The 22689-nt window shown below is 48.7% G+C and overlaps 1 protein-coding gene across 4 annotated transcripts in view; it reads right to left on the minus strand.

Annotated features, from left to right (window-relative positions):
- Positions 1-958: 958 nt before the first annotated feature.
- Positions 959-22689, minus strand: part of TSC1 (TSC complex subunit 1) — a 32920-nt gene continuing 11189 nt past the window's right edge. For all 4 annotated transcript variants that reach the window (XM_063316424.1, XM_063316426.1, XM_063316423.1 and 1 more), the window contains 18 exons: positions 22426-22570; positions 21621-21775; positions 20440-20513; positions 20104-20282; positions 19275-19390; positions 17824-17944; positions 17288-17340; positions 16651-16717; positions 16142-16246; positions 14620-15190; positions 13703-13746; positions 11259-11425; positions 10483-10665; positions 8348-8458; positions 6730-6852; positions 5816-6003; positions 5307-5468; positions 959-4504 (listed from right to left, as the gene is read on the minus strand). In XM_063316424.1, coding sequence (XP_063172494.1) covers positions 3982-4504; positions 5307-5468; positions 5816-6003; positions 6730-6852; positions 8348-8458; positions 10483-10665; positions 11259-11425; positions 13703-13746; positions 14620-15190; positions 16142-16246; positions 16651-16717; positions 17288-17340; positions 17824-17944; positions 19275-19390; positions 20104-20282; positions 20440-20513; positions 21621-21775; positions 22426-22570 — 3087 coding nt within the window. In that variant the 3' untranslated portion in view covers positions 959-3981. The remainder of the gene's footprint in view (positions 4505-5306; positions 5469-5815; positions 6004-6729; positions 6853-8347; positions 8459-10482; positions 10666-11258; positions 11426-13702; positions 13747-14619; positions 15191-16141; positions 16247-16650; positions 16718-17287; positions 17341-17823; positions 17945-19274; positions 19391-20103; positions 20283-20439; positions 20514-21620; positions 21776-22425; positions 22571-22689) is intronic.

Consider the following 22689-nt stretch of genomic DNA (forward strand, 5'->3'; position numbering starts at 1 on the left):
GTATCCTATAAACAACTCATCTACTCTTTATGCAAGAAGTCCAGTATTAAATGGGATCTTTTACCAACCTGGTTTAAGGTTTGCAAACCATAATCGTTGGCATCAATTTTAATTCCTCTAAAGGCTGATCTTAAGACCGTTCCACGTTGTTATTTGCACAGCAAAATGGAATCTGCATTTGCTTTCAAAGGATTGCTTTTATGCAATAACCGCCCCCCCCCAAAAATCAGGGTTCATGTTCTAAAAATCCAGCAGCCTCAAGAAAAAAAATGGTGAACTGGGTGCTGACATTAGGGAGAAGTTATCTGAAGGTGCTTTAGAACAGAGGGTTTCAATTTTTTTTCAGGGCACAGAACCTTTTAAGTTAAAAAGGTAAATCCCGGAGTCCTTGATCAAGAGGCCAACCTCTAGCGATAGAAAATTGGCTGTGCTCAAGTGAATCTTTTCTTTTAATCTCTCATAGACCCCCAGTGTTCTGCAGAGCCGGGTTTGAAAAACCCTGATTTTGCACTCCATTCCTGTGTTACGAGTCAGGTTCAATACCGTTAACAGCCGGCATGTACTTTGAGAAGCTAGAAAGAAGCAAGCAGCAAAATGAATGAATGAACGAACGAACGAATGGAGCCAGAGAAAAATAATTCTATTTCCGTCCAGCATAACCACAGGCCTGCTGTGGTTTTCATTTTGGTAACCATCTAAAGGTTTTGTGATGGATCTTGTGAACGGGCCCCGAGCCTCGTTTCGTACCCAAGTGTGTCCTCCTAATTTTGAAGCCCTTTTTGCAGAGTCTTTCCAGTTGGTAAGTCTGGAACAGAAATTATCATCCTCCCCCACATACGTCTCTGCCAACCCTGCAGTTATCAATCCAGCTTAGTTTTTCCAAAATGGTTATTTACACAAGCCAACCAAGACGGCTTCCAACTAGCAAGATCTGACCTGCGCAAAAAACCCCCTAAGATGAATGAAAAACAGTATGTTTTTTTTTATTTGTTCACAGTTAAACACAAGCAACCGCCTTGATGTATTAGAACATTGTAGTGAAGAAAGCAAAACACCCTCCATTTGGTTTTGCTTGTGAAATTTCTTGTTTAGTTTCGATTGTACCATTTCATAGCATCGTCTTGGTGGCATTTTTTTTTTCTCCGTTTAAAAAGAAAAAAAAAAAAAGCCAAGTACTTTTTAAAAAAAAAAAAAAATCATGCTTACAGAGAGCAAGGCAGGAAAATATTAACCCTTTGACAGCTTGGTTTCTGGTTTTAGATTTAACTGAAAGCAGTCGGTTTTTCTTTACGAAGAAAAAGAAAAGGATTACTTCCAGCTTCACTAATGAGAACTTTCCCCCAGCAAATGGCAAAACAGAAACGGAAACAAGAAGTTCATTACGTATGCTACATCCATGATTCAGAGTTGCTTGATAAAGGCAATAGATCTGTTCCTCCATCATTTCTGTGGTCCGCAGGGAAAAAACGGGGCAGGGTAATCTCACTAATTCATTGCCAAGGTCACTCGTATCCTTTCTGCGAGCGGACAAAGGACCGGTTCTAACCCCAGGGAAAGATGGATATTTTGACCACCAAAAACGAGAGAGGCCCGCTCAGTAAGTATAGGACAGTCCGCACAGAAAAAGCAAAACGGGTCTAATCTTCATTCCTGATAGAGACCTGCAAAGACGAGGTATTTCCGGACTACGCCAAATCATCCGGACCGCTAAAACGGGAAACGAGACACCAAGGGGACCGGGGAGCAAACCCCGACCTCCACCAGTGGCACTGATGGGATCTCCAATCTGTCTGTGCACCGGAAGGAGAGGGTGGGGCAGACTGGACCCCTGTACGTGTGGGCGGGGGGCTATTCTGGTTAGAACACCCCTGTACAATAGAGGCTCCAATCAAGGGGTTGGAAATCTCTGATCCTGTCGGCATCACTTTACAAACAGTGAACTGCAGTTCCACTGCGTGGGGAGGACCAATTTTAGCTAATTTCAGGAGTAGAATGGGGAGAAATGAGACTAGCCTGTAGCGTGCTTGTTAAATTTCAACCATAGAGACAACAGCATTTCCTACAGCGACTTCCATTTAACTCGCCGAGATCACACAGCCCATCCTGGGACACCACAGCCCTCATCAGCCACATGCCTTCAGCCCCTCTGCAAAAGAGCTCAGAAAGGCTGGCGCGGGCAGCTGGCAACTATTTTGCCTTTCCTGACACGCCACCACCCTCGCCTCACCCGAACACACCACCAAGAATTCCCAGTGCCCGCTTGCCACGTTTTTCAGCTTGAGCAGCAGCTATCCAAACCCACCCTTCCTTTAGAGAAACCTTGAGTGAGGGTCGAGATTTTTTTTTTTTTTTTTTTAAAGGGTTTGTTTTAGAAATGTGCAAAGGACCACTGGAGGAGAAGTATAAAAGGTGGCGATTTTGGGCATGGGTTATCTTAGCAGCTTTCTCTGATTAGAAAGGGGCCCAAAGGCTGACTTTGTGGCAAAAGAACCCAAGGGTAGAAAACATTTGAAGAGGCAGAGAGGACACCTTGTGGGGTTTTAAGAACAATGCATTCCCCCCTTGACGGCAGGCAAGCTCTCAGCCGTGTCCACTCGAAGTTTCCACCGCAGGAGAGACTTTTTAAGTATCCAATTGCAAAACGACCACTCTGGTATCAAAACACACTACGCCGGGACGCCAGGTGCCTCCTTCCAAGATTTTCTGAACAGAGGGGGGCAACTGTCACAGATCCAACCCACGTGCACGCACGCGCTCGCTCCCGATGGAGGTTCAGCCCTGCTTTGCTCTCCAAAGACACCACAAATGCTTCAGAGTGATGGATTTCAGGTTTCTGGCCCGGAGCCTGGGATGCTAGGCAGCTACCAGCAAGAGATCCTAAGCAGCTTAGACTTGGTTACCAAAGAAACCAGAGACTGGATAAAAAAAGGATAAGCCTCATTTTCTGTTCAGGTGGAACACAAAACCAGCAAAGGGGATCCTTCCCAGAGAGAGACAGGTGCGGGATGGATGGTGGGGAGAGAGCTAACTTTCCCATGGTTTTTGCTGGAAATCTCTACGCGCTTCGCTGTAAAAGCCTTGCCACCCAAGGCTGCGTTTTCATTTACGAAGGGCTACACAAGCTCAGATTAGGTCAGTGTCAGCTTATAAAAACAGATAAAGGGAATAGGGGTGAAGAGAAATAGTGTTTTGAGAACATTTGGGGACTCTGCAGGACAGCCTCCAAAGCTTCCCAGAGGACCAGCTGCAAAAAAAAAATCTACCCATTCGCAGAAACGTGGAGAGCGGGAGGGGGGAATAAACCACTTTTTTTTTTTTTTTGCTTTTTTTAAAGGAAGGAGAAGGCAGCAGATCGGAATCCTCATGGGCATGATCCAAACCACATCGTCGTCAGAGCTAAGTCCAGCCTACTCAGGATGAGCAGGGTTGAGGGAAGGCGCCAGGAGACTCAAAAGCAGAGGTTGAAAATTACGATCAGACCCTTTAAAATCTTGCTTTGGATGAGAAGTGCCACCCAAATCACCTGCAAAGGGGGGGGGGGGGACAAGGTGGCTGCCAACCCTGAATGAGGACTGGTGGGGTACAGTTCTTCAGCTAAGTGCCCCCCCTCGGTTCGCTCGGTCTGCTAACCTCCTATTGCACAGAAGTACGTCGATGAGGCCTCTTGAGAAAGAGGCAATAGGGAAGATCCCGGCCATCACAACCCCGGTTGGAGGAAAAAGTGGGGGGGGGGTGTCAAAGACAGCGAAGGGGGAGGGACAAGGGTGCTCTTTGGCCCTTCCGGATCCGACACTCATCCCGCATTTGCTCAGCCAAGGCCACCCGCCCCAAACAAATCAAACCGGCCCGGCTTCAGCAGCCCAGGCTGATGGGCCCGGAACAAAACGTGAAAGCTTTTAGTTAAAACACGTGCACGCCGATCCTCTCCCTGTCCCATGCTGAGATCACAAAAAGTAACACTGACTTCCCCACGCTCCTGGCTTAGCTGTGACCGTGATGCGATTCGTTGTAGTCCATTATGTGAAGCGAGTCAACGCTGCTTTCCTGATTCTGGGGAGGGGGAGCGGGCTCCACGGGACGCGACGGGGGGCCCCCAGCCTCTGGGCCGGGCCCTTTGCACAATTCAGTCTTTAACGTGTCGCAGAGGCTGTTGATGGCCACCCCGTCTTCGTCGCACTGGCTTTCGCTCTTGTTGCGGAACAGTTCGCGGGCTTTCATGCCCAGGAAGCTCTCCGAGCTTGGGAAGGAGCCCACGGTCAGCCGGCTGCGGCTGGAAGAAGGCTCCTGCTGTGCCGAGGCTTCCCAGCAGCTGTTGAACTGTCCGGCTCTTTCGCTGCCAAGGGTCTTTTCCGGGCTGGACCCACCGCTGTTGCCTTTGCTGCTGCTGCTGCTGCTGCTGCTGTGCCCCTGGACACCAGGAGTGTTGGCCTCCCCGTTCCTGCCCAGCATTTCTTCGCCGCATCTGGCGACAGAGTGAGCAGCACCTTCATTTGCCCCCAAGAGCCTGTTGGGAAGGACAAGCAACATGGGAGCGGGCAGGAGGAATGGTCTGACCCCAAGCGAAGCTGCTTGCTCGTTGCCCAGGAAACAGGCAGGACCCTTGGTCCCCACTTTCCGACATCTCACGGAGAAAGTTACTTTAATCCCCTACCCACAGGCACAGTAAGAGCACCAAAGGGTTACCCCAGCCCTGAATTTAAGATAATCCCCTCCCAAAAAAAACGCAGAAAGATTTGGCAGAAGAACACATATGGCTCCATTAGGATCTTCTCAGGTCCTATTTATATTCATCTGAAAGGAAAGGGGGTGTTCTTCAATATTTTAACTTTAATTGTTTCACTAAGAAACACCCCCTTTCCTTTCAAATAAATATTTATTTATTCATTCGATTTCTATAGCCACCCATCTCAGCAAGTGACCCTGAACTTGATGCTTTAGAACAGCCTTTCTCGACCTTTTGACCCTGGAGGAACCCTTGAAATATTTTTCAGGCCTGGGGGAACCCCTGCGCATTCAGGATCAAATATAGGCCAGAAGTTACAAAATTATTATGTTTGTTTCATGGGTAGGCCTGTCTGTATGCATTCACAGTGTTCTTAAACTGAAAATAAAGAAGGAAACTTACAGCCTGAATGTCAAGTTGCCCAAACTTGAAATAATTTTTTTAATAAATCAGGATCTCCCAGAATTGAACAAACCCTCCGGGGCAAATTCAAGGTATCTCAATGTGGCTTGCTCTGGAATTGAGGATGTTTCGGGCTTGTTTTGATCGTAAGAAGCCAGAAAGCGAGGCCGCTTGCACTTACCTTTCGTCAGCCATTTCCGCCGTTTCCATTTTGTCCTCCTCTCGTTTCCTCTGCAACGGGTCGTTATCCAGGCGGCTGTACAAGTGCAGGATCTCCAGCTCAAACGTCTGCGTGATCCGCTTCTGCACTTTGTACTGGTTCTCCACCGCTTGGAGCTGGCCCCTGAGAATGGCAAGAAACCAGCATTGGTGGGGATTCCGTCCCTGCGTTTTCCCAGGAGGCAAGGGTGCCGTTTTGGGGGGGGGGGGAGACATCCCCCTCCAAGCTAGGTTCAAAGCCTATGAGCTAAAACCACCTAAAACAGCCCAAGAGAACCGCAGACTTTGCAGAAAGGCCAGCGCTGCCCTCAGCCCAAGCTGCTCAGAAGAAAAGGTGTATTTTGTGCAAGGAGAGATGGGGGTTAGGTTGTGTACACGGCTAAAAGATTCCAAATAATTAAACTATAGATTAGTTTTTGCTCCCCCCCCCATTGGTTTCCAAAACACTGTGACGGCTAAGGGGACACCGACCTGGCTTGAACTTTCACGTCCTCCAGATACTTCTTCTGCTCCAGCAAGAGGTGATCCCGTTTGGCGAGCTGAGATTCCAGTTCTGCAATCCGGTTCTGAGAGGCCTCCACCTGCTGGCTCTGCAGCAGGAGGCAAGATTTGGCTCTCTCCAGCTCTTTTCGGAAGGCCAGCTGCATGGTCTCCACTTCCTGGAGGGGGGAAGGAGGAGGAGGAGGAGGAGGGCGAAGGAAAAGGTAGAGAGAGGAGGTGAAGGAGGAGAAGGGATGATGGAGAAGGAGATGGGGAGGAGGGATATGGAAAGGGGAGGAAGAGGAGGAGGAGGAGGAGGATTGGGAAGGAAAGGGAGAAGGAAAAGGTAGAGAGGGGGATGGAGAAGGAAAGAGGAGGAGGAGAGAAGGAAAAGGTGGAGGATGGAGAAGAGGAGGAGGAGGAGGAGGATTGGGAAGGAAAGGGAGAAGGAAAAGGTAGAGAGGGGGATGGAGAAGGAAAGAGGAGGAGGAGAGAAGGAAAAGGTGGAGGATGGAGAAGAGGAGGAGGAGGAGGAGGATTGGGAAGGAAAGGGAGAAGGAAAAGGTAGAGAGGGGGATGGAGAAGGAAAGAGAGGAGGAGGAGAGAAGGAAAAGGTGGAGGATGGAGAAGAGGAGGAGGAGGATTGGGAAGGAAAGGGCGAAGGAAAAGATAGAGAGGGGGATGGAGAAGGAAAGAGGAGGAGGAGAGAAGGAAAAGGTGGAGGATGGAGAAGAGGAGGAGGAGGAGGACTACTCAGCATCTGAGGAACCTCCCAGCAGCTGGGTTCACAGAGCCACGGCTCTGCTGAAGGAACTGCAAACGGCTGAACGTTGCACCACGCGCCCAAGGAAAAGCAAATCAGCCGTGCTGCAGCAGCCCAGCACAAAACACGAATCGGACGTCACCTTTGTGGTGTCGGCGTGCTTGTTCTGCAGCTGCTCCAAGTAGAGCTCGTTCACCTCCCCCAGCACCAGCAGCTGCCTGTTCAAGAACTCCATCTGCTGTTGGACCGACTCGCTGTTAGAAAGCTGGAAGAGAAAATATTCGAGGCGCCCTTTAAAATCAAGGAGATTCACCGGCGTCGCTTACGCCCTGAGGTTGCCTGCCCTTGTAGGGATACAGCAGCAGAACCCTTATGCTCAAAACCACCTTCGTCTTTTGCAGAAAACGCTGACGCAGAGGCAAAACCAAAGGCACGGGCCATTTGTCAGCTCCCAGCAACCGCATTTCTCTCAGCATCGAGATCCTAATTGTCTGCCTTCCTTTCCGCAACAGTAACGCATTACTGCTGCGTTCATGGACCGAACGCGCCCTCCTTCCGCTTATGCTCTGAATTTTGGCGCGTTGGTTTGAAGACATGGGGTCGATGCAAAGGTCTGGCTGCCGTTTTTCCTCTCTCAGATTTCCAAGGAAGAGCAGCACACGGGTGTGCGTAAAGGCACAAGCACAAAACGAGTCTCACGCTAACCTCGCTTTGGGCAGTGACATGAAAAAAAAAAATGACGCTGCAGGGAACTTTGGCAGCAACGCTGCCAAAGGAAACTAAACTCTGGCCGTGCTTTTTAATCAAGATCTGCCCGGACATATCCTGGGGCCTGACTGGTTTAGCTAATCAGTGTGGCCCATCCTTTTCCACAAATCTATTTTCTGCACCAGGTTCGTGCGCTCTGGGGGCCAGACTGTGTCTAGAACACCACGAACCACTTCCTATTTTAGAGGACCTAGAAACAGACAAACCACCCAGAATGCTTGGATGGGCCTACAGGCAGTCCTCGCTTAACGACCACAACTGGGACAGGAATCCTGGTCGCTAAGCAAAGCGGTCATTAAGCAAATCCAACCCGATTTTACAACCTTTGTGGTGGTCATTAAGTGAATCACCACAAGTGCTAAGTGAACCAGGTGGTTAAGTGAAGGTTCCCCATTGATTTTGCTTGCCAGAAGTCGGCCGGGAAGGTCGAAAATGGTGATTGTGTGACCATGGGATGCTGTGACAATCATAAATGCGAACCAGTTGCCAAGCGCCCAAATCGTGATCATGCGACCGTGGGGACACTGCAATGGTCCTAAGTGTGAGGACCAGTCATAAGTCGGTTTTTCCAGCACCGTCATACGTCCAAATTGTCACTAAACAAATGGTTGTTAAGTGAGGACTACCTGTATTCTGGGGTGAAGCTGAAATTTTGGCAGGGAAACCATAGTGTGCCAGAACAAAACACAGGCATTCCTATTAGCTTAACGAGAAGGATGCATTTCTATTTTCAGATCAATCCTTAGAGGTGCCGATGCTCGCAAAAGAGAACCACCAGAATGCAGCAAGGAAATCCTGCTAAACCGCATCTCTAGTCACGGCTCCGTAAGCCACAAAATACAAGCTGGAGCACAGCTTCAGAGTCGTTCGTGTGTTTTTAAGGGTCTGCAAAGGGCAACTACCAACACTCTCCCCTCTGCCCCCTGGTAATTACGTTGCCTTGGGGTCCTGAGTAAAAAGAAGAAAACAAGCCGCTGTGCTGAGCTTCTTACCTTTTGAGAAACTTGGCTCAGCAGCAGCTCCGTATGGCACACCTTGTTGTTGGCTTTTTTTAACTCAGACCGCAGGTCTCTGATGACGTTGGAACAGTCTTCCAGTTTGGTCTATTTAAGAGAAACACGCTCATCCGGTTTCCACCGTGCTCCCAACCAAAGTGAGATGAGCCTCTGTTTTCTGAACAAACCGCGGATGGCTGGTTTGTTCAGTAAACCATGCTAGGCTGAGTTTGGAGGGGGCCGTTTGGGGCAACCCCAGTTTGCCACTCCAATTCTGGGGGCAGCCATCTGCTCTGCCAGCGCTTCAGACCATCCTTTCTTGCTGGTGCAAGCGCTCACATCTTGAGCATTACTGTGGGTTAATATGAGAACCACCACCTTTGGGACCACAGGGCAGTTTTTCTCAACCATGGCAACTGGAAGGTGTGTGGACTTCATCTCCCAGAATTCTGTTCTCCCGTGGGCTTTGAGGAAGGAGAACAGATGCACACACAGAAGAGATGCTCTGAAGCCTCCAGGCACTGAGCTTGCCAGCCAGAGAGGCAAAGTAATTCTAACGTCAGGTAAAGAACGAGGAACAATGGTTCAGATCCAGTCATAAGCTCACCGGGTTAGGGTTGACCTCAGGCCTTTTTAAATACTAGTTTGCTGAATGGACCTCGGCTGACCCATTCTTTAGCTCTGGCTTAGAGCCAACCCCAGTGTGGCTTAGTGCAATGAGTGAATCCTATCACCCTCTCTGCTTAAGGGGCCCCTACAGGATTCTTTGGGCAATGGGGGAAGCAGGAAGAGAGAAAGGCTATAACCGTAAACGTACTCAACCAGGTCAAGATCTCACAGCTGCATCTGCCCTACCAATAAAGCTCGCTTGGTATTAAGCAAAATTAAGAATGCAACTTATAGAACACGTTGGGGTGGCAGGTAAAGGTGATTAATTTATTTTATCTCACATCGTTTCTGTATTTTATTACTCATTATATCTTGCATTTTTATCTTACAATTTTATCTCTATTTTACCCTACTGTATTTTATCTCACCATAGCATATTTTAACTAATTTTACTGTATTTCAGCTGTTTTATGGCATCATATTTTATATCTTATAGTGGCTGACGCCCAACTTTCTGATACGGTCATTTGACTAATCAATAAAGTTATTCATTCATTCAACTAAGATTAGTTCTGGGCAGTTGAACCCAGCCTATTTGGTTACTTCTGGGCTCAGTCTGCTAATCTGGAGAAGGGATGGATTCAATCACCACATCAAGTGGGTTGGGTGAACGCAGGGAGCGAATCTTAAGCTGGAGGAAAAACTGAAGTGTAACAGGGTATATGTTAACAAGTTTAATGTTATGTAATGCAAATGTTTAAAATGTTTAAAAAATTAACGCAAATGTTAGTTTTATTGTAAACCGCCCAGGGTCCCTCTTTTCAGGGGAGATGGGCCGTGATAAAATTTGAAAAATGAACGAACAAACAGTATCTGCGCTATAAAGGAGAGTTTTGTGTGTGTAAAGGGTATTGACTGAGTTCACACACTGCACTCAGCTATAACTCGGTGTTTCTCCACCTTGGCCAGTCTCAGGCCTGGGGACTCCAACGCCCAGAATTTTGGGAGTTGAAGTTCACAGGTCTGAGTGCCATGAGTAAGGATGGCGAGCAGGGGGCTCCCATCCAGACTGTTAAGCGCATGCGTAGCACTGAGGAATTGGTCAGCCATTCCAAGAGACACAGATCAGGACCGCCTTAACCCTTGGGGGTTATATGTCTGGGTTTTCCCACGCTTCTTCAGTTTGTTAGGATTCCTGTTAAGTACTAGCAATAAATATTAGAGACCGGTTCCTTGTCTCAGCGTGTTTCCTGGCTGTTAGGACATCGAGAGTGGCCAAGGCGGAGAAACACTGCCCTAACTGGACCACGTCTGCTCTCCTCTTAGGGTGGTACGTGAACTTGGCCACTGCTTCAAAATATTAAAAACGCCCCTGAAGACTTCGGAGCCTGACATTGTCAGGGGAGAAGCTGGAAAAAAAGCGATGCCCGTCCACACTCAAGGGTGGCTTCTTTGGAGAATCCAGCCGCTCCTCTGAGAAAGCCGTCTTGGTTCCCCCGGGCGGGCCCAGCTGGATGAGCTACCTTCAGCTCCTGACTCTGGCTGTAATACTCCTCCCGTTCGTGCTGCAGCTGGCGGATCTGGCTGTGGAGCTGGGCCACCATGCCATCGTATTCTTCCCGGAACGTGCAGTGCTTGGCCTGCTCCTTCTGCAGGCTGAGCTTCAACGCCTGGACGTCCTTCTCCTGGAGACGCAGCTGGTCTTTCTGTCCGGAGGCAGAGATCAGAAGTCAAAGGCCGGGCCCCGCCTTCCCCGACTCTTTTTCTTATCAAAAGGGAAACGGGCTATTTGGCTACCCTGGGCAGGAGTCCAGCAAGACCTGGCTCTTCAGCCACCCCACCGAAAGGCTAAAGTTGCTTCCTGGCTCAGGAAGAAAAGAAATAAGGGACGCCCTGAGAACAAGCGGCTTGGAAAAGGCTGCCTTTTAAGTCATTCAATGAAAAATGCTGCGTTGAATCCTGTTTTTTTAATTGCGGTTTAATTTGTATTGTTTGGGACCCTGACAGCCCCCTGGTTTGTCCGGGGCCTTGTTCTGATTTGATTTCACTGTGTATGTTTTAACTCAGATCATATAGAGTTTTATTGCAAACCACCCAGAAAGTCCCAACTATAGGGTGGTTTCAATATTTTATAAAGGGGAGATAGATGGATGGATGGATGGATGGATGGATGGGACCTAAATCTTTCCACCTCCAGGGATTACACAGGGGAATGGCTGAGCCATGGGGGTCATCCGGGGAAGTGTGCCAAAGGCACATGTGGCACACCTCCTCTGCAGGATTTGCACGGCCTGCTCACCATGGCTGTGTTGTGCTCCTCCAGGGCAGCTGCTCTGATCACTTTCCGCAGGAGGCGCCTGTTCCGCAGAGCGTGCTGCTGCCTTTTGAAACGCTCGTACAGCAGCTGGTTATGCAGCAAGCGCAGCTGGTTCTGCAGGGTGTGGATCTCATCCGAAGGAGGAGAACCTGCAGGGAGACCCAGGCACTGAAGACGGGCCTCAGAACTCTGATTCCGCAGGGCGGGGGGCAAATTGGACACTCTTGCCTCCAGGCCTCGTACCAGAATCAAGCTAATAAGGGACCCCTTAAGGCCAAGCCATCTATCTTATGCCACAGAAGTTTATTGGTCTATGGCAATGTTTCTCAACCTTGGCAACTTCAAGATGTGTGGACTTCAGCTCCCAGAACCCCCCAGCGTGTTGGCTGGGGAATTCTGGGAGCTGAAGTCCACACATCTTAAAGCTGCCAAGGTTGAGAAACACTGGTCTATTGCATTTTCAATCTGTCCAGCATCGCAGTGGCGCTGCGGGTTAAACCGCTGAGCTGCTGAGCTTGCCGATTGGAAGGTCAGCAATTTGAATCCGCCTGACGGGGTGAGCTCCCGTTGCTAGTCCCAGCTCCTGCCAACCTAGCAGTTTGAAAACATGCAAATGTGAGTAGATTAATAGGTACCGCTTCGGCAGGCAGGTAATGGCATTCTGTTTAGTCATGCCGGCCACATGACCACAGAGGAAGTGTCTACGGACAAACGCCGGCTCTTCGGCTTTGAAACGGAGATGAGCACCGCCCCCTAGGGTTGGACACGACTGGACTTAATGTCAAGGGAAACCTTTACCTTTACTTGACCTTGGCCACGAATAGAGAACATTGGCTACCAATGGATGGTTGTCCATCTCAAAAGAATGCCTTGGAACATTTCTAAGACAGCCTTTGGAGATCAAGGGATACTAGGAATTCCTGCCCCTCCCTGTGGAATGGCGCATGGAACTTCAATCCTGCCACAGTGGCGGGGCCTGCCAGCGCCTCCCAAACCAGCTTAATTAGCAGCTCCCCCATGACAGCTTCCAACAACATGAGCTGAAATGTTGTTGGAAGCTATCATCTATTTCTATCTATCTGTATCTATTTCTATCTATCTATTTCTATCTATCTATCATCTATTTCTATCTATTTCTATCTATCTATCATCTATTTCTATTTCTCTTTTTATCTTCCTATCTATCATCTATTTCTATTTCTCTTTTTATCTTCCTATCTATCATCTATTTCTCTATCATCTATTTCTCTCTCTCTCTCTATCATCTATTTCTATCTATTTCTATCTATCCTGCCAACCTAGCAGTTTGAAAACATGCAAATGTGAGTCGATTAATAGGCACCGCTTCGGTGGGCAGGTAACGGCGTTCCGTGTAGTCAGGCCGGCCACATGACCATGGAGGAAGTGTCTTTGGACAAACGCCGGCTCTTCGGCTTTGAAACGGAGATGAGCACCACCCCCTGGAGTTGGACACGACTGGACTTAATGTCAAGGGAAACCTTTACCCTTTACCTACCAGCATCGGAAGTTCATCAGCAGGTTTATAATCTGGGGGTGAGGGCGGGACCAAAGCCCAACACGGGAAAAGCATTTAAAAATAAATCAATCTAGTCCCCCAAAAATCATAATACAAATGCCGGACAAATTTCCAAGAGGATCAGTTTTGCACTCTTTCCCTCCTATACCAGTAAAAACCTTAATTCAGGAACACATTCTACTTCATGTTTAATTATAGGCCTACCTCTCGGATTTTCTTCCAGAGGGGTGCAACTTTTCCCAAGTCCACCACACATGAAGGAAAGTACCCTTCTGTTAATCAGCTAAGCCGATTAATAAAGAACTTACATTTTTACTTCTAGCCGCCAAATTGGTAAACCATGAAAATTTTTAGATAGAAAAATAGCCTTCAAAGGCATGATCTATAGCTAGAGTCGGAAAAAAAAATAACGGACAGAATTTGAATTTTAAATACACAGAAGAATCACAATTTTATCAAACCTGGAATGATTTTATATTATATAGTAGTAAGGTGTAACAAATGTGTTATCTATTTCAAGTGTTGAAAACTGGTAATGTTGTTGCAGCAACAACTGATTAAAAAAAAAAAAAATCAGGGGAAGCAACAAGGATGCCCTGCCTGGGAAGAGCTGCTTCGCTGTAGCTACGTCACTAACAGCAAGATCTCCAAAGAAGATCTGAGACCTCAAAGCATGTATATTTGGGAAGAGAGATTCCTCCAAAAATGCTAGCTCCAAGACCTTCAAGGTTTTAATTGTCTCCTGGCCTGCTGGCAGGATTCACGCATTCTGCTGAGCCCTTGCTAAAAAAATTGCATTATGGTTTAACCCAGGAGGCAAAGCAACTTGAAGGCCCAGCAGGGCAAAGACCATCAACGGCAGAGGTCCTGGCTGGAAAAACCTGCTCACCTCCAAAGTGAGTCCAATCAGCAGATCTGCTTGGCAAGGACAATCTGGAAATGAGAAAACAAATTTCAGCCACTATCTCAAGTCTAACACGGTTGCTGGTAATTCACTAGAGATTTTACCTCGGCTGACAGACTGGTCAACAGACAGCTGTACGTTCACTATACGGCACAGGGCCTGGTTATTTGAGGGACCGCCTGTTCCCCACAGTATCTGCCTGGCCAGTTTGATCCTACACGGTTGATGTGCTCTGGGTTCCGTTGATTAAACAGGATCCTGGGAACACGCCTTCTCTGTAGATCTGAGATTTGAACGGCCCCCACCCTCATGGTATTTCAAAGTAACTTGAGATGTGGCTTTTTGCCCAGGCCTTTGGCAAGGACCACTGACAGGCGGCATATAAATTTAATGTCTTATTTTTCTTTTCCTAGAAGATGAGAAAAGAGTTTGAAGTGCAGCTTCCCAGCAGACCCTTTGGAGGCCCATCACAATTCCACCTGACGCAAGCTGCGCGTTCAAAGCCAGGGAAACTAAAACAGAGCATTTCCCCCAGGGCCCTGACTGAATGGAACAACGTGCCAATATTCAGACTTAGCTGTGTCTGAAGCAGTCCCTGGGGGCACTGTCAAAAGCCAAAACAGAATGGCTTTTGCCCCAAATCGTCACCATGGAGTTGCAAGTGCTCCGCTGCCAGCTGGATGGACCAGGAACAGGGAGACAGTCATAATTTGCCACGCAGTCAAAGTGGGAAATCCAGACCCCTTTTTCCTACCTTTCCATCTGTTCCCCCCGCCCCCTTTTGCAGCTTCCCTAGCACACTTCCTTGGCAGAAGATCAGCAACAAAGGAGGGAAGTTCAGGCTCAACGCGGCCGCCCTCCTCGTCATTTTGAGTGGCTCTAACGAGGGCATCTCCACTTACTTGTTCAGTTCTCTGCTGTGGGCGTCTGCCCCCTGTTCCAGGAGCTTGTCTAACACATCCAAAGGCGAAGCAGAAAGAAAGCCATCTTCCTCAGGTCCTCCCCTGCCTCTTTTCAGTAGCTTGTCAGTCTTCTGGCTGACGAACAGGTAGGCCGTCTTCGGCAACGCCACCTCAAACAGGTGCTCGTATCCCGGAGGCTGCTGACTCCGAGCGCCAGCCCTCTGGCGAGCAGGAATTTTACAAGGGCTGGGGGTGAAAATGCCCGGATCTGCTGAGGCCCAACTTTCCTGGGGCCCAGCAGGACTCTCCTCGGCATCACGGCAGGGCCGGTCGATGGGCGTGAAGGCTTGCTTCAGAGCGTCCCGCGGGCCTTCGAGCCCGGATTGGTCCGGAAAAGATGTCGAGGGCTCAGCACTCGGGAGCTGCCCCGGGGCAGTCGAAGCTACTGGCTGGGACTTCCGAGAGCTGGAGAGGCTCTCGCCGAACTGGTAGAACGGAGAATCAAACCCTCCCCGCACCACGGGCTCGGCATCTGCTGCTGTGATCTCAGAGATTTCATTGGAGATGGCGTCTGAAGAAAGGGAGGAAAAATTACATTAACCATGGCCTAAGCCCATCCGCAAACTTTCTGGGGCGGGTAGAATCGTTTTCAGAAAAGCAGGCCCTGGAAATGCACTTCTGCCTTTGACGCTCTGGGGAGCCTTATCGTTCAGCCGGACACTCAGGCCAGAATCACCTGAACAGAACAACTGTGGGTATTTCTCAGAATGACACCCTGCATCTAGGATGTGGGTAACAGATTTGAAGGACAGAAGCCTCTCTGGGCCAAGCTAAGAAGACACTCCTTGGATCTGGCGAGGGATATGGATTCATCCGGGTTCCCCAGATAGGAAAACCAGGGGCAGCCTCAACAGCTCTGACAGTTCTGCAGACGTGGGGCTGTCAAAAAACTGGAATAAGACAAGGGCAGGGTTCCTCAGCCAGGGTTCCATGGCATGCTTGGGTTCTGTGAGGGGTTCCCTGGGAGATCCCGGTTTATTTAAAAAATTATTTCAGATTGGGGCAACTTCACATTCGAGAGGTAAGTTCCATTCTTTATTTTTAGTTTAAGAACACGGTTAATGCATCTATACAGGCCTACCCATGAAACGAACAGAATAATTTTGCAACTTGTGGCCTATCTTGGAGCCTGAATGGGCAGGGGTTCCCCGAGGCCTGAGAAATATTTCAAGGGCTCCTCCAGGGTCAAAAGGTTGAGAAAGGCTGGGCTAGGGAGACCCAGGGGCAAGTCTATGGTTCACTGGGCAACTTTGCGCCAGCCACTCTCTCAAGCCCGACCCGTTTCTCAAGGCGGTGATTGGGCAATGAGGTTGAGAAGGGAGTGCGCCACATATACAACTTTGACCTCTTGAAAGAAAGGTGGAACGTACCAGTCAAACAAAATTGTTCCAAAAGACTCACAGCACAGACAGAGCGAAGCTGATTTTGTTCTCAGATGGTAAGAAAGCAGCCACGTGCTCACCTTCCTCTTTGTCCTTCTCTCCACTGTCTTCACAAGACGCCTCCAGGTCACCCAGGATGTTGGGAAGATCGCTTAAAGTTACAGAATTTTTACTGCCTTGGGAGTCTGGATAGCCAAAGCCAAAAAAATAAATAAAATAAAATATTACCTTAGTAACACAAATATGTTCCATCAGCCCTTTCCCCCTCCCCAAATTGTACTAGCTTGTCCCAAGCTTGCTATGGAGGACCGGATGAGCTTTGACAAGCAAGCTGAGAATTCTGGTTTGTTCTTCAAGGAACCCAACATTGAAAGCCAAGAAAAGGCTGGCCATATTTAACCTGAGCTTGTTAGGAAGGGAATGAGTCAAGAGTTCCTACTTCGAGCACCGCTGAAGGTTTTTAAGCCGCTCCACTTGACAGGAAGAGGCCCAAAGGAACAATCCAGTTCTGAAGAAGTTCGTTGTGCAAATTCAACAAATATAATTGGAAGAGATGAGGGAAGGGTGGTTATTTAGCAAGGAAGCTCACCCAAAGTTCTGTTTACGATATTTTGCTGTCGGGACAGGAAAGGCCTCCCGAAATCTGCTTTCTCCTCCTAGAAGAAAACGAGGACTCAGTTCAGACCTAATTGCAGAGGCACATTCTTCAACAGCCTTCTCCAACACTGGTTCCCTTCCAAAAGGTGGATTTCAACTCCCAGAAGCCCCCAGCCACTGTAGCCACCGCCAAGAATTCTGGGGTTGAGATCTGCCACACCTGGAAGATGTCCTTGCCGGGAAAAGCTGCTTTGGGGTCTGAACTGAAAGTGGAAACAGAGAGGTGGGAGGGGGAGAAGAATTATTGCTCCTAAAGGAACTGCCCCTGTATTTCCAAGATAGACAATGGGTTTTTTGGCGGGGGGGGGGGGGTCCTCTGGCTCTCTCTCGTAGAAGGCTCTGAACTGATGTCAAATACACCCCAGGGAATGGTACACGTTGACCCAGACCGCTTATCCTAAAGGCAAAGGATAAAGCAAAATTGCAACAGCACATCATGAAGAATTGACTAGTTGGCCCCACTCAACTCCACCCAGCCCATTTCACAACCGCGATCCTCTACCCACAGGCCGCAGACAGAGCTAGAACTAGTAAATTCTTTTGCCAACCCCGCAAACTCTCGTCTTTACCTTCTTCAAAGGCGCAGCAGCAGCTGAAGGAGCCGAACTCGAAACAAAATCATCTGAAATGCAGGAGAGAGGAGAGATGGCCGGCGCTGCCAGAGAAGTTCCTTTCCCAACTGCTAAGCAGTAGAGAACAGGTCATTCCCAAGGAAGTTTAGCAAACTTTAGCAAAAGAGGAACCAGTGCACACCCTTTTGCCTCACTGGCCTCGATTCCTTTTTTTTAAGAAAGAAAAAATGGCATAGGAAGCCAACAGTCACCAAAGCAAGGCACCAAACTCTAGAAAAGCACTTGGTTGCAAGCGATACCGTTGATCCATAACTGGAAGGCTCGCTTTCCTGCTAAGTGAGCACATTACCGCTGGGTATCCTGGCAGCCATTTTGTGAATGCACCCACTGCACCACCTCAACCTTCTGAATGGCACCCATCCATCCTCAAAACGGTACCCGGGGGGATATGTAATGGCTGGGGAGGGGCCCTCACAAATCCAAGACCGCAAATCTTTGGGGTGGGGGGGAAGGACTGGGAAAAGCAGACGTACCGGGTGTGCTGAAGAACTTGGAATAAGGCTGGGAAGAAGTCTGCGAAGACTCCAGAACGATGCCAGGGGAGGTTGGCGGGGTAGTCATGCCACAAACAGCGGAGGGACTCCAGAAAGGCGCCTGAAAAATAATGGCAAGAGCTTCTGCTACTCCAGAGGATGAGAAGAATGAGAAATCGGGCTTCTCGCAATTGCTTTTGGTCCGAGCTTCCCCACGCCCTCCCTGTCCAAGATTCAGCATGGAGGCCACACAGAGAGAATGTGCATGGACATCCATCTGTGTCAGTAATAAGTCTACAACTGCTCCTTAGTTTTTCCCAGCCTGCTTTCCTTCCACCACAGAGGCCATCATGGCATAGAGGAGTTCCCCAAAGGCCTTCCTGCTGCACCAGCTCAGCTTCAGCAGAATAAAGGATTTCTGGGAAGAGCCTCTACGGGTGGGAGGGTAAGGGAATTCAACGCAAAGAAGGCAGGGGGAGCATTAAAGCAGCGATGAACACACTTTACACACCGGGTCACTCAAGCAACCTGCTAGGTAGGCAGCAGGGTTTATACAAGCATTCTCCTGGATGCTGGCACCGGAAAACACCAACGCATTCCGGTCTCCGGGGTTGGCGTTAACAGAGTCTGGGGCTCTGCGGGGAGAACTTCATGGAGAGAGAATGGGCTGAAGCTGGGCTCTTCCCGTGGTAGGGTAAAAAAAAAAAAGTGGAGTTCTACGCTTCCAAACTGCACAGATCCCAGGGCCCCTGATGAACTGTGTCCTCTGCAAGAAAACCAACCTGGTGGGCTGATCTAGTGAAGGTGGAGGGGAAAGTATCAGCAGTAGCAGTGCTCCCTTATCCTGGCCAGCCACACCCAGCACACCTTTCCTTTCAGTATCTTAAATCCAGGGACTCCGCTGCAATGCTTGCTTACTTATCACTTAAGCCTCTAGTCCACATGACCCTCGCCTTCCTCCCAAGTCTTGTGGGGAAAAACAGATGTCCTCAAGTGCCTCAACTTAAAATACTTCCAAATCTCCTTTCCTGCTGATGTAACGCTGACACGTTCCCTACCCATGCTGACAAAATGCCAGGGTCCTTGCGCTGTTCAACTTAAACACACTAGCAGGCAGTGTCTGGCAGGGTTCTCCAAGCCAGGGTAGTTAAAAGACCCAGCAGCTACATTCCCACGATGTGGGAAACTTGGTTAATCGTTTGGGGGGGGGGGAGCTTTGGATGTTGCTGATCTCGGCCTATTTTAGTCCAGAAGCCATGTTGAGTGTTGTACAAATCATGAGCTGCTCCTTGCTGGCTATGCCACCACAAAGATGGCTTGGCAACGTCCACAAAAGTTGGGAAGGCATGCCAGGGCTTTATGAATGCCCTCCAAAGACCCCCCCCCAAAGCCATTCCAGCTGGATCCACAAAAGAAAGCTTTCGCGCTGTCCTCAGATCCCACCCCGTTACCTGCTGAGGCTCAGCTGACAAACTTGAGGACTGAGAGTTGAAAATCTGAGGTAGCTGTCCTGGTATCTGGGAGAGCGCTAGCCGAGAAGCAGAATAAGGAGTCGAAGTAGAGGCTCCTGCATTTAAAAGGACAGAAAACAAAACAAGGAAGTTTTACTTACTTGATTTCTGCCTCGCCTCTCATCCAGAAGGTCAAAGTGGACTACACATACAGGTAGTCCTCACTTAACCACAATAGGGACTGGAAAACTGGTTAGTGTGGTCGTTAAGTGAGTCACCACGGGACTGGACCCAATTTCAGAACCATTTTACAATGGTTGTCAAGTGAATCATGGGTCGTAAAGTGAATCACCACGTTGTTAAGCAAATCCAGCTTCCCCAATGGATGTCTTTTGCCAGAAATCAGCAAAAAAGGTCACAAATTGCGATTATGTAACCGCAGGATGCCGCAACTGATTGTAAACGTGAGCCAGCTGCAAAGTGACCAAATTGCGATCATGTGACTGTGGGGGTAGTCCAACATTTTGTGACAGTTGTTAATTAAGTATAGGTTGTAAAGCACTTTTTCCAAGGCTGTCATAACTTTGGACCATCATTGAACGAATGGTCATTAAGTGAGGACTACCTGTATGAAGGGCTTGATCCTATTTGGTTCTGTGAGGCTGGCTGAGAGAGAAAGAGACTGGCCTAGTGCAGGAAACATTCAGAGCTGAACTCACCGCGTTGTATTCCTAAAATTGATCTAACTGCTGGCCTGCTTTGGATGAGTTTCATTCCTACCTCTGGCAAAACCGCAGTTTATACATTTTGGGGGATTAAAGCATCTTACCCAGACTATTGTGGGGAATAATGTAAGGGCTGGCCTCGGGATCGGCGGGGAAATGTGACAGGTGTGCGCAGGCTTGCAGGGAGGTTGAGCAGTAGCCATCTTCATAGGACGCTTCTGCCGGGTCCAGGGAGATTTTGGCACATTCAATCACAACGTCGTGCGTTTCTAGCCTCTTCCACCTATTGGGGGCACAAGGACCCGTCACCTTCCACCTGTTCAAAGGCTGGCCGCTTCGCCTTTTGAAGTGGAAAGGTTTCTCCGGCAGCAGAACAGGCAACCAGAATGATAAGGCTGTTCATCTCCACCCTCCCGTATCAGAGAGGGGAGCATAGGTACCTCCGAGGGTCCAGTTCGTGATCCTTGGATCCAGTTACCAGCTCCGGATGGATACGCACGTGGCCCATCATTGGCTAAAAGGGCAACAAAGGGGTCTCGTAATTGGTACAAACGCAAGCGCATGGCTCAACACTACGAAACAAGGACAAGGCGACTGTTTGGTCTGAGAGACCATCTCATTCAGGGCTCAACAATCCGACCCAAGAGCAAGCGCCTGCCAAGCATTCGAGAAGCGATCAGGTTTCCAAATACTGTAGATTTGTTCCAAGCAGAACAATCGTTAAAACAAACTCTGCTCCAAACTGGCCCACTTCAGGGCTGGAACATTCCAAGCAGCAAACATTCTGGCCCATTTCCATGTTTTGTTTTGTTTTTTTGTTTTTTATGGTGGGAAGAGTCAAGTCTCAGGACAAAATCCTTTAGAGCCCATCTTTTGTTCTGTACTTCTTAAACTTCAAACAGTAGAGAATCTTTCAGCTGGTTTGTTGGAAGCTGGAATGGGTAGGAAAGATCAATTTCGGGAATGCAGAAGGCTATCCTAAGCAAGGCAGATGAATGGCCTTGCCAAAACAATATTCCCAATGTTGCCTGGAAGAATATTTCCCAGGTTTCAGACAGAGGATTTCCCATCTGTACTTGGAGATCCTGGGTATTGAAACAGCAGTATTATGTAGTTTCTATCATATGAAGCCATGGTTTAACATATCCATGGTTTATTAAGCCACCTTCGGCCAGTTTTGCACAACAGACTAAGTCAGACCGTGGCCGACAAAACACAATAGCTAAGTTTGCACAACATCCGAAGTCAAGTTCAAGAAAAGGAAATTGTAGCTTGGTGCCTGGCTACCAAGTTCATCATTGGCTCACTCTAGATGGTACACTCAACAATTCTTCAGGATTCCAAAACCGCATCCTTCCCTGCCCCACCTTGGAGAACTTTGGACGCAACATCTAAGGTTTCTCCCTGAAGTTTCCCTAAATTAATTTAATCTAACGGACGGGGTGGATTTCTGCTCTGTCTCTCCTTGCCACTTCTATTTTAAGAAGGGTCTCGTCCTATGCTAGTAGGTTTCAACCCAGCCGAGCCACTGTGGTAAATTACCAACCATCGCAAAGATCTAAGAGTCGCTTTGCTCTTCCAACAGCAAGATCACCAATCTGGTTCTGCAAATGTTGGTTACCTTGACCACCTCTTCAAAGGTCTCCAGGTTTTCCTTCATACTGTAGTGAGAGCGCAGAAAGGAGACGAAATTGCACGGGTACATTCCATAAAGGCGGTGAAAGAGGGCATACACACTAGCATGGAGATGGACCAGATAGATCTCTGCCACGTGGCCTGGGGAGAAAGCAACATGAAACATACCACATCATCACCCTGGCACACCTCCACACATGTTCCCTGGTCCTCTTTCACCATTACCCTCTCCCAGTCCCAGTTTTGGAAAAAAGACCTTCCCTGCCCAAAACGAAATCTGATGGGCCTCCTCAAAGTTCCTGAGACCCCCAAGGGTCTCCTTGAACTTCCTCCTTGTTGTATACAGCTACACAGAAATGCTGACTGCAGGTAAGATGCCACTTCAGCTTTCCCCCATGTAGCCACGTTGGCAGTACCTCAACCAACAGGACTAAGAGAAGCTGCAAATCCTATGTACCTGTAGAGCCATTACCTCAGAGTATGGTGCGCTAACCAGATGAGAAAGTGTGAAGGTGGGATTCAACAGAACCTCCATGTTCAGAGGCACCATAAACTCCAGATCAACCCTTAAGGCAAACTGGGCAGGTGACAGAGGCTAAACATACACGCCCTACCTGGAGAATACCCCAAGGATTTGATGACGCTCTGCTGGAAACAGACTGATGGGCTCGATGAAGCACACAGCCAATTTCAACCATGGCCAGCATTCTACCTAAAACCAGAGATTCCTTCCCCGACAGGAAGCAGCAGCAGCAGCAGCTTGTGGTTACCAGACCACCTGAGCATCTCACCTGGGTTCTTCAAGTACCAAGATGAAAGGCGGCCGAATATGCCGAAAAAGTCATGGAGGTACTGCTTCCCAGACTGAGGGATCATGGGCAGCAATGTTATTAACACTAGCACCCCTGTAGTGAGGACCACAACGTCGGTGTCAGTCTGCCAAAAAAAATAAATAAATAAAGGGCAAGGGAAGGAAAACAAGGTTGTGAGAGTTGGGCCATCTCTAGGGAAGACAGTCAGCTGATTGATAAAAGCTTGGTTGGATGAGCTGATTT

The sequence above is a fragment of the Candoia aspera genome, chromosome 16, assembly GCF_035149785.1.
Source record: "Candoia aspera isolate rCanAsp1 chromosome 16, rCanAsp1.hap2, whole genome shotgun sequence".
Taxonomy (NCBI): Eukaryota; Metazoa; Chordata; class Lepidosauria; order Squamata; family Boidae; genus Candoia; species Candoia aspera.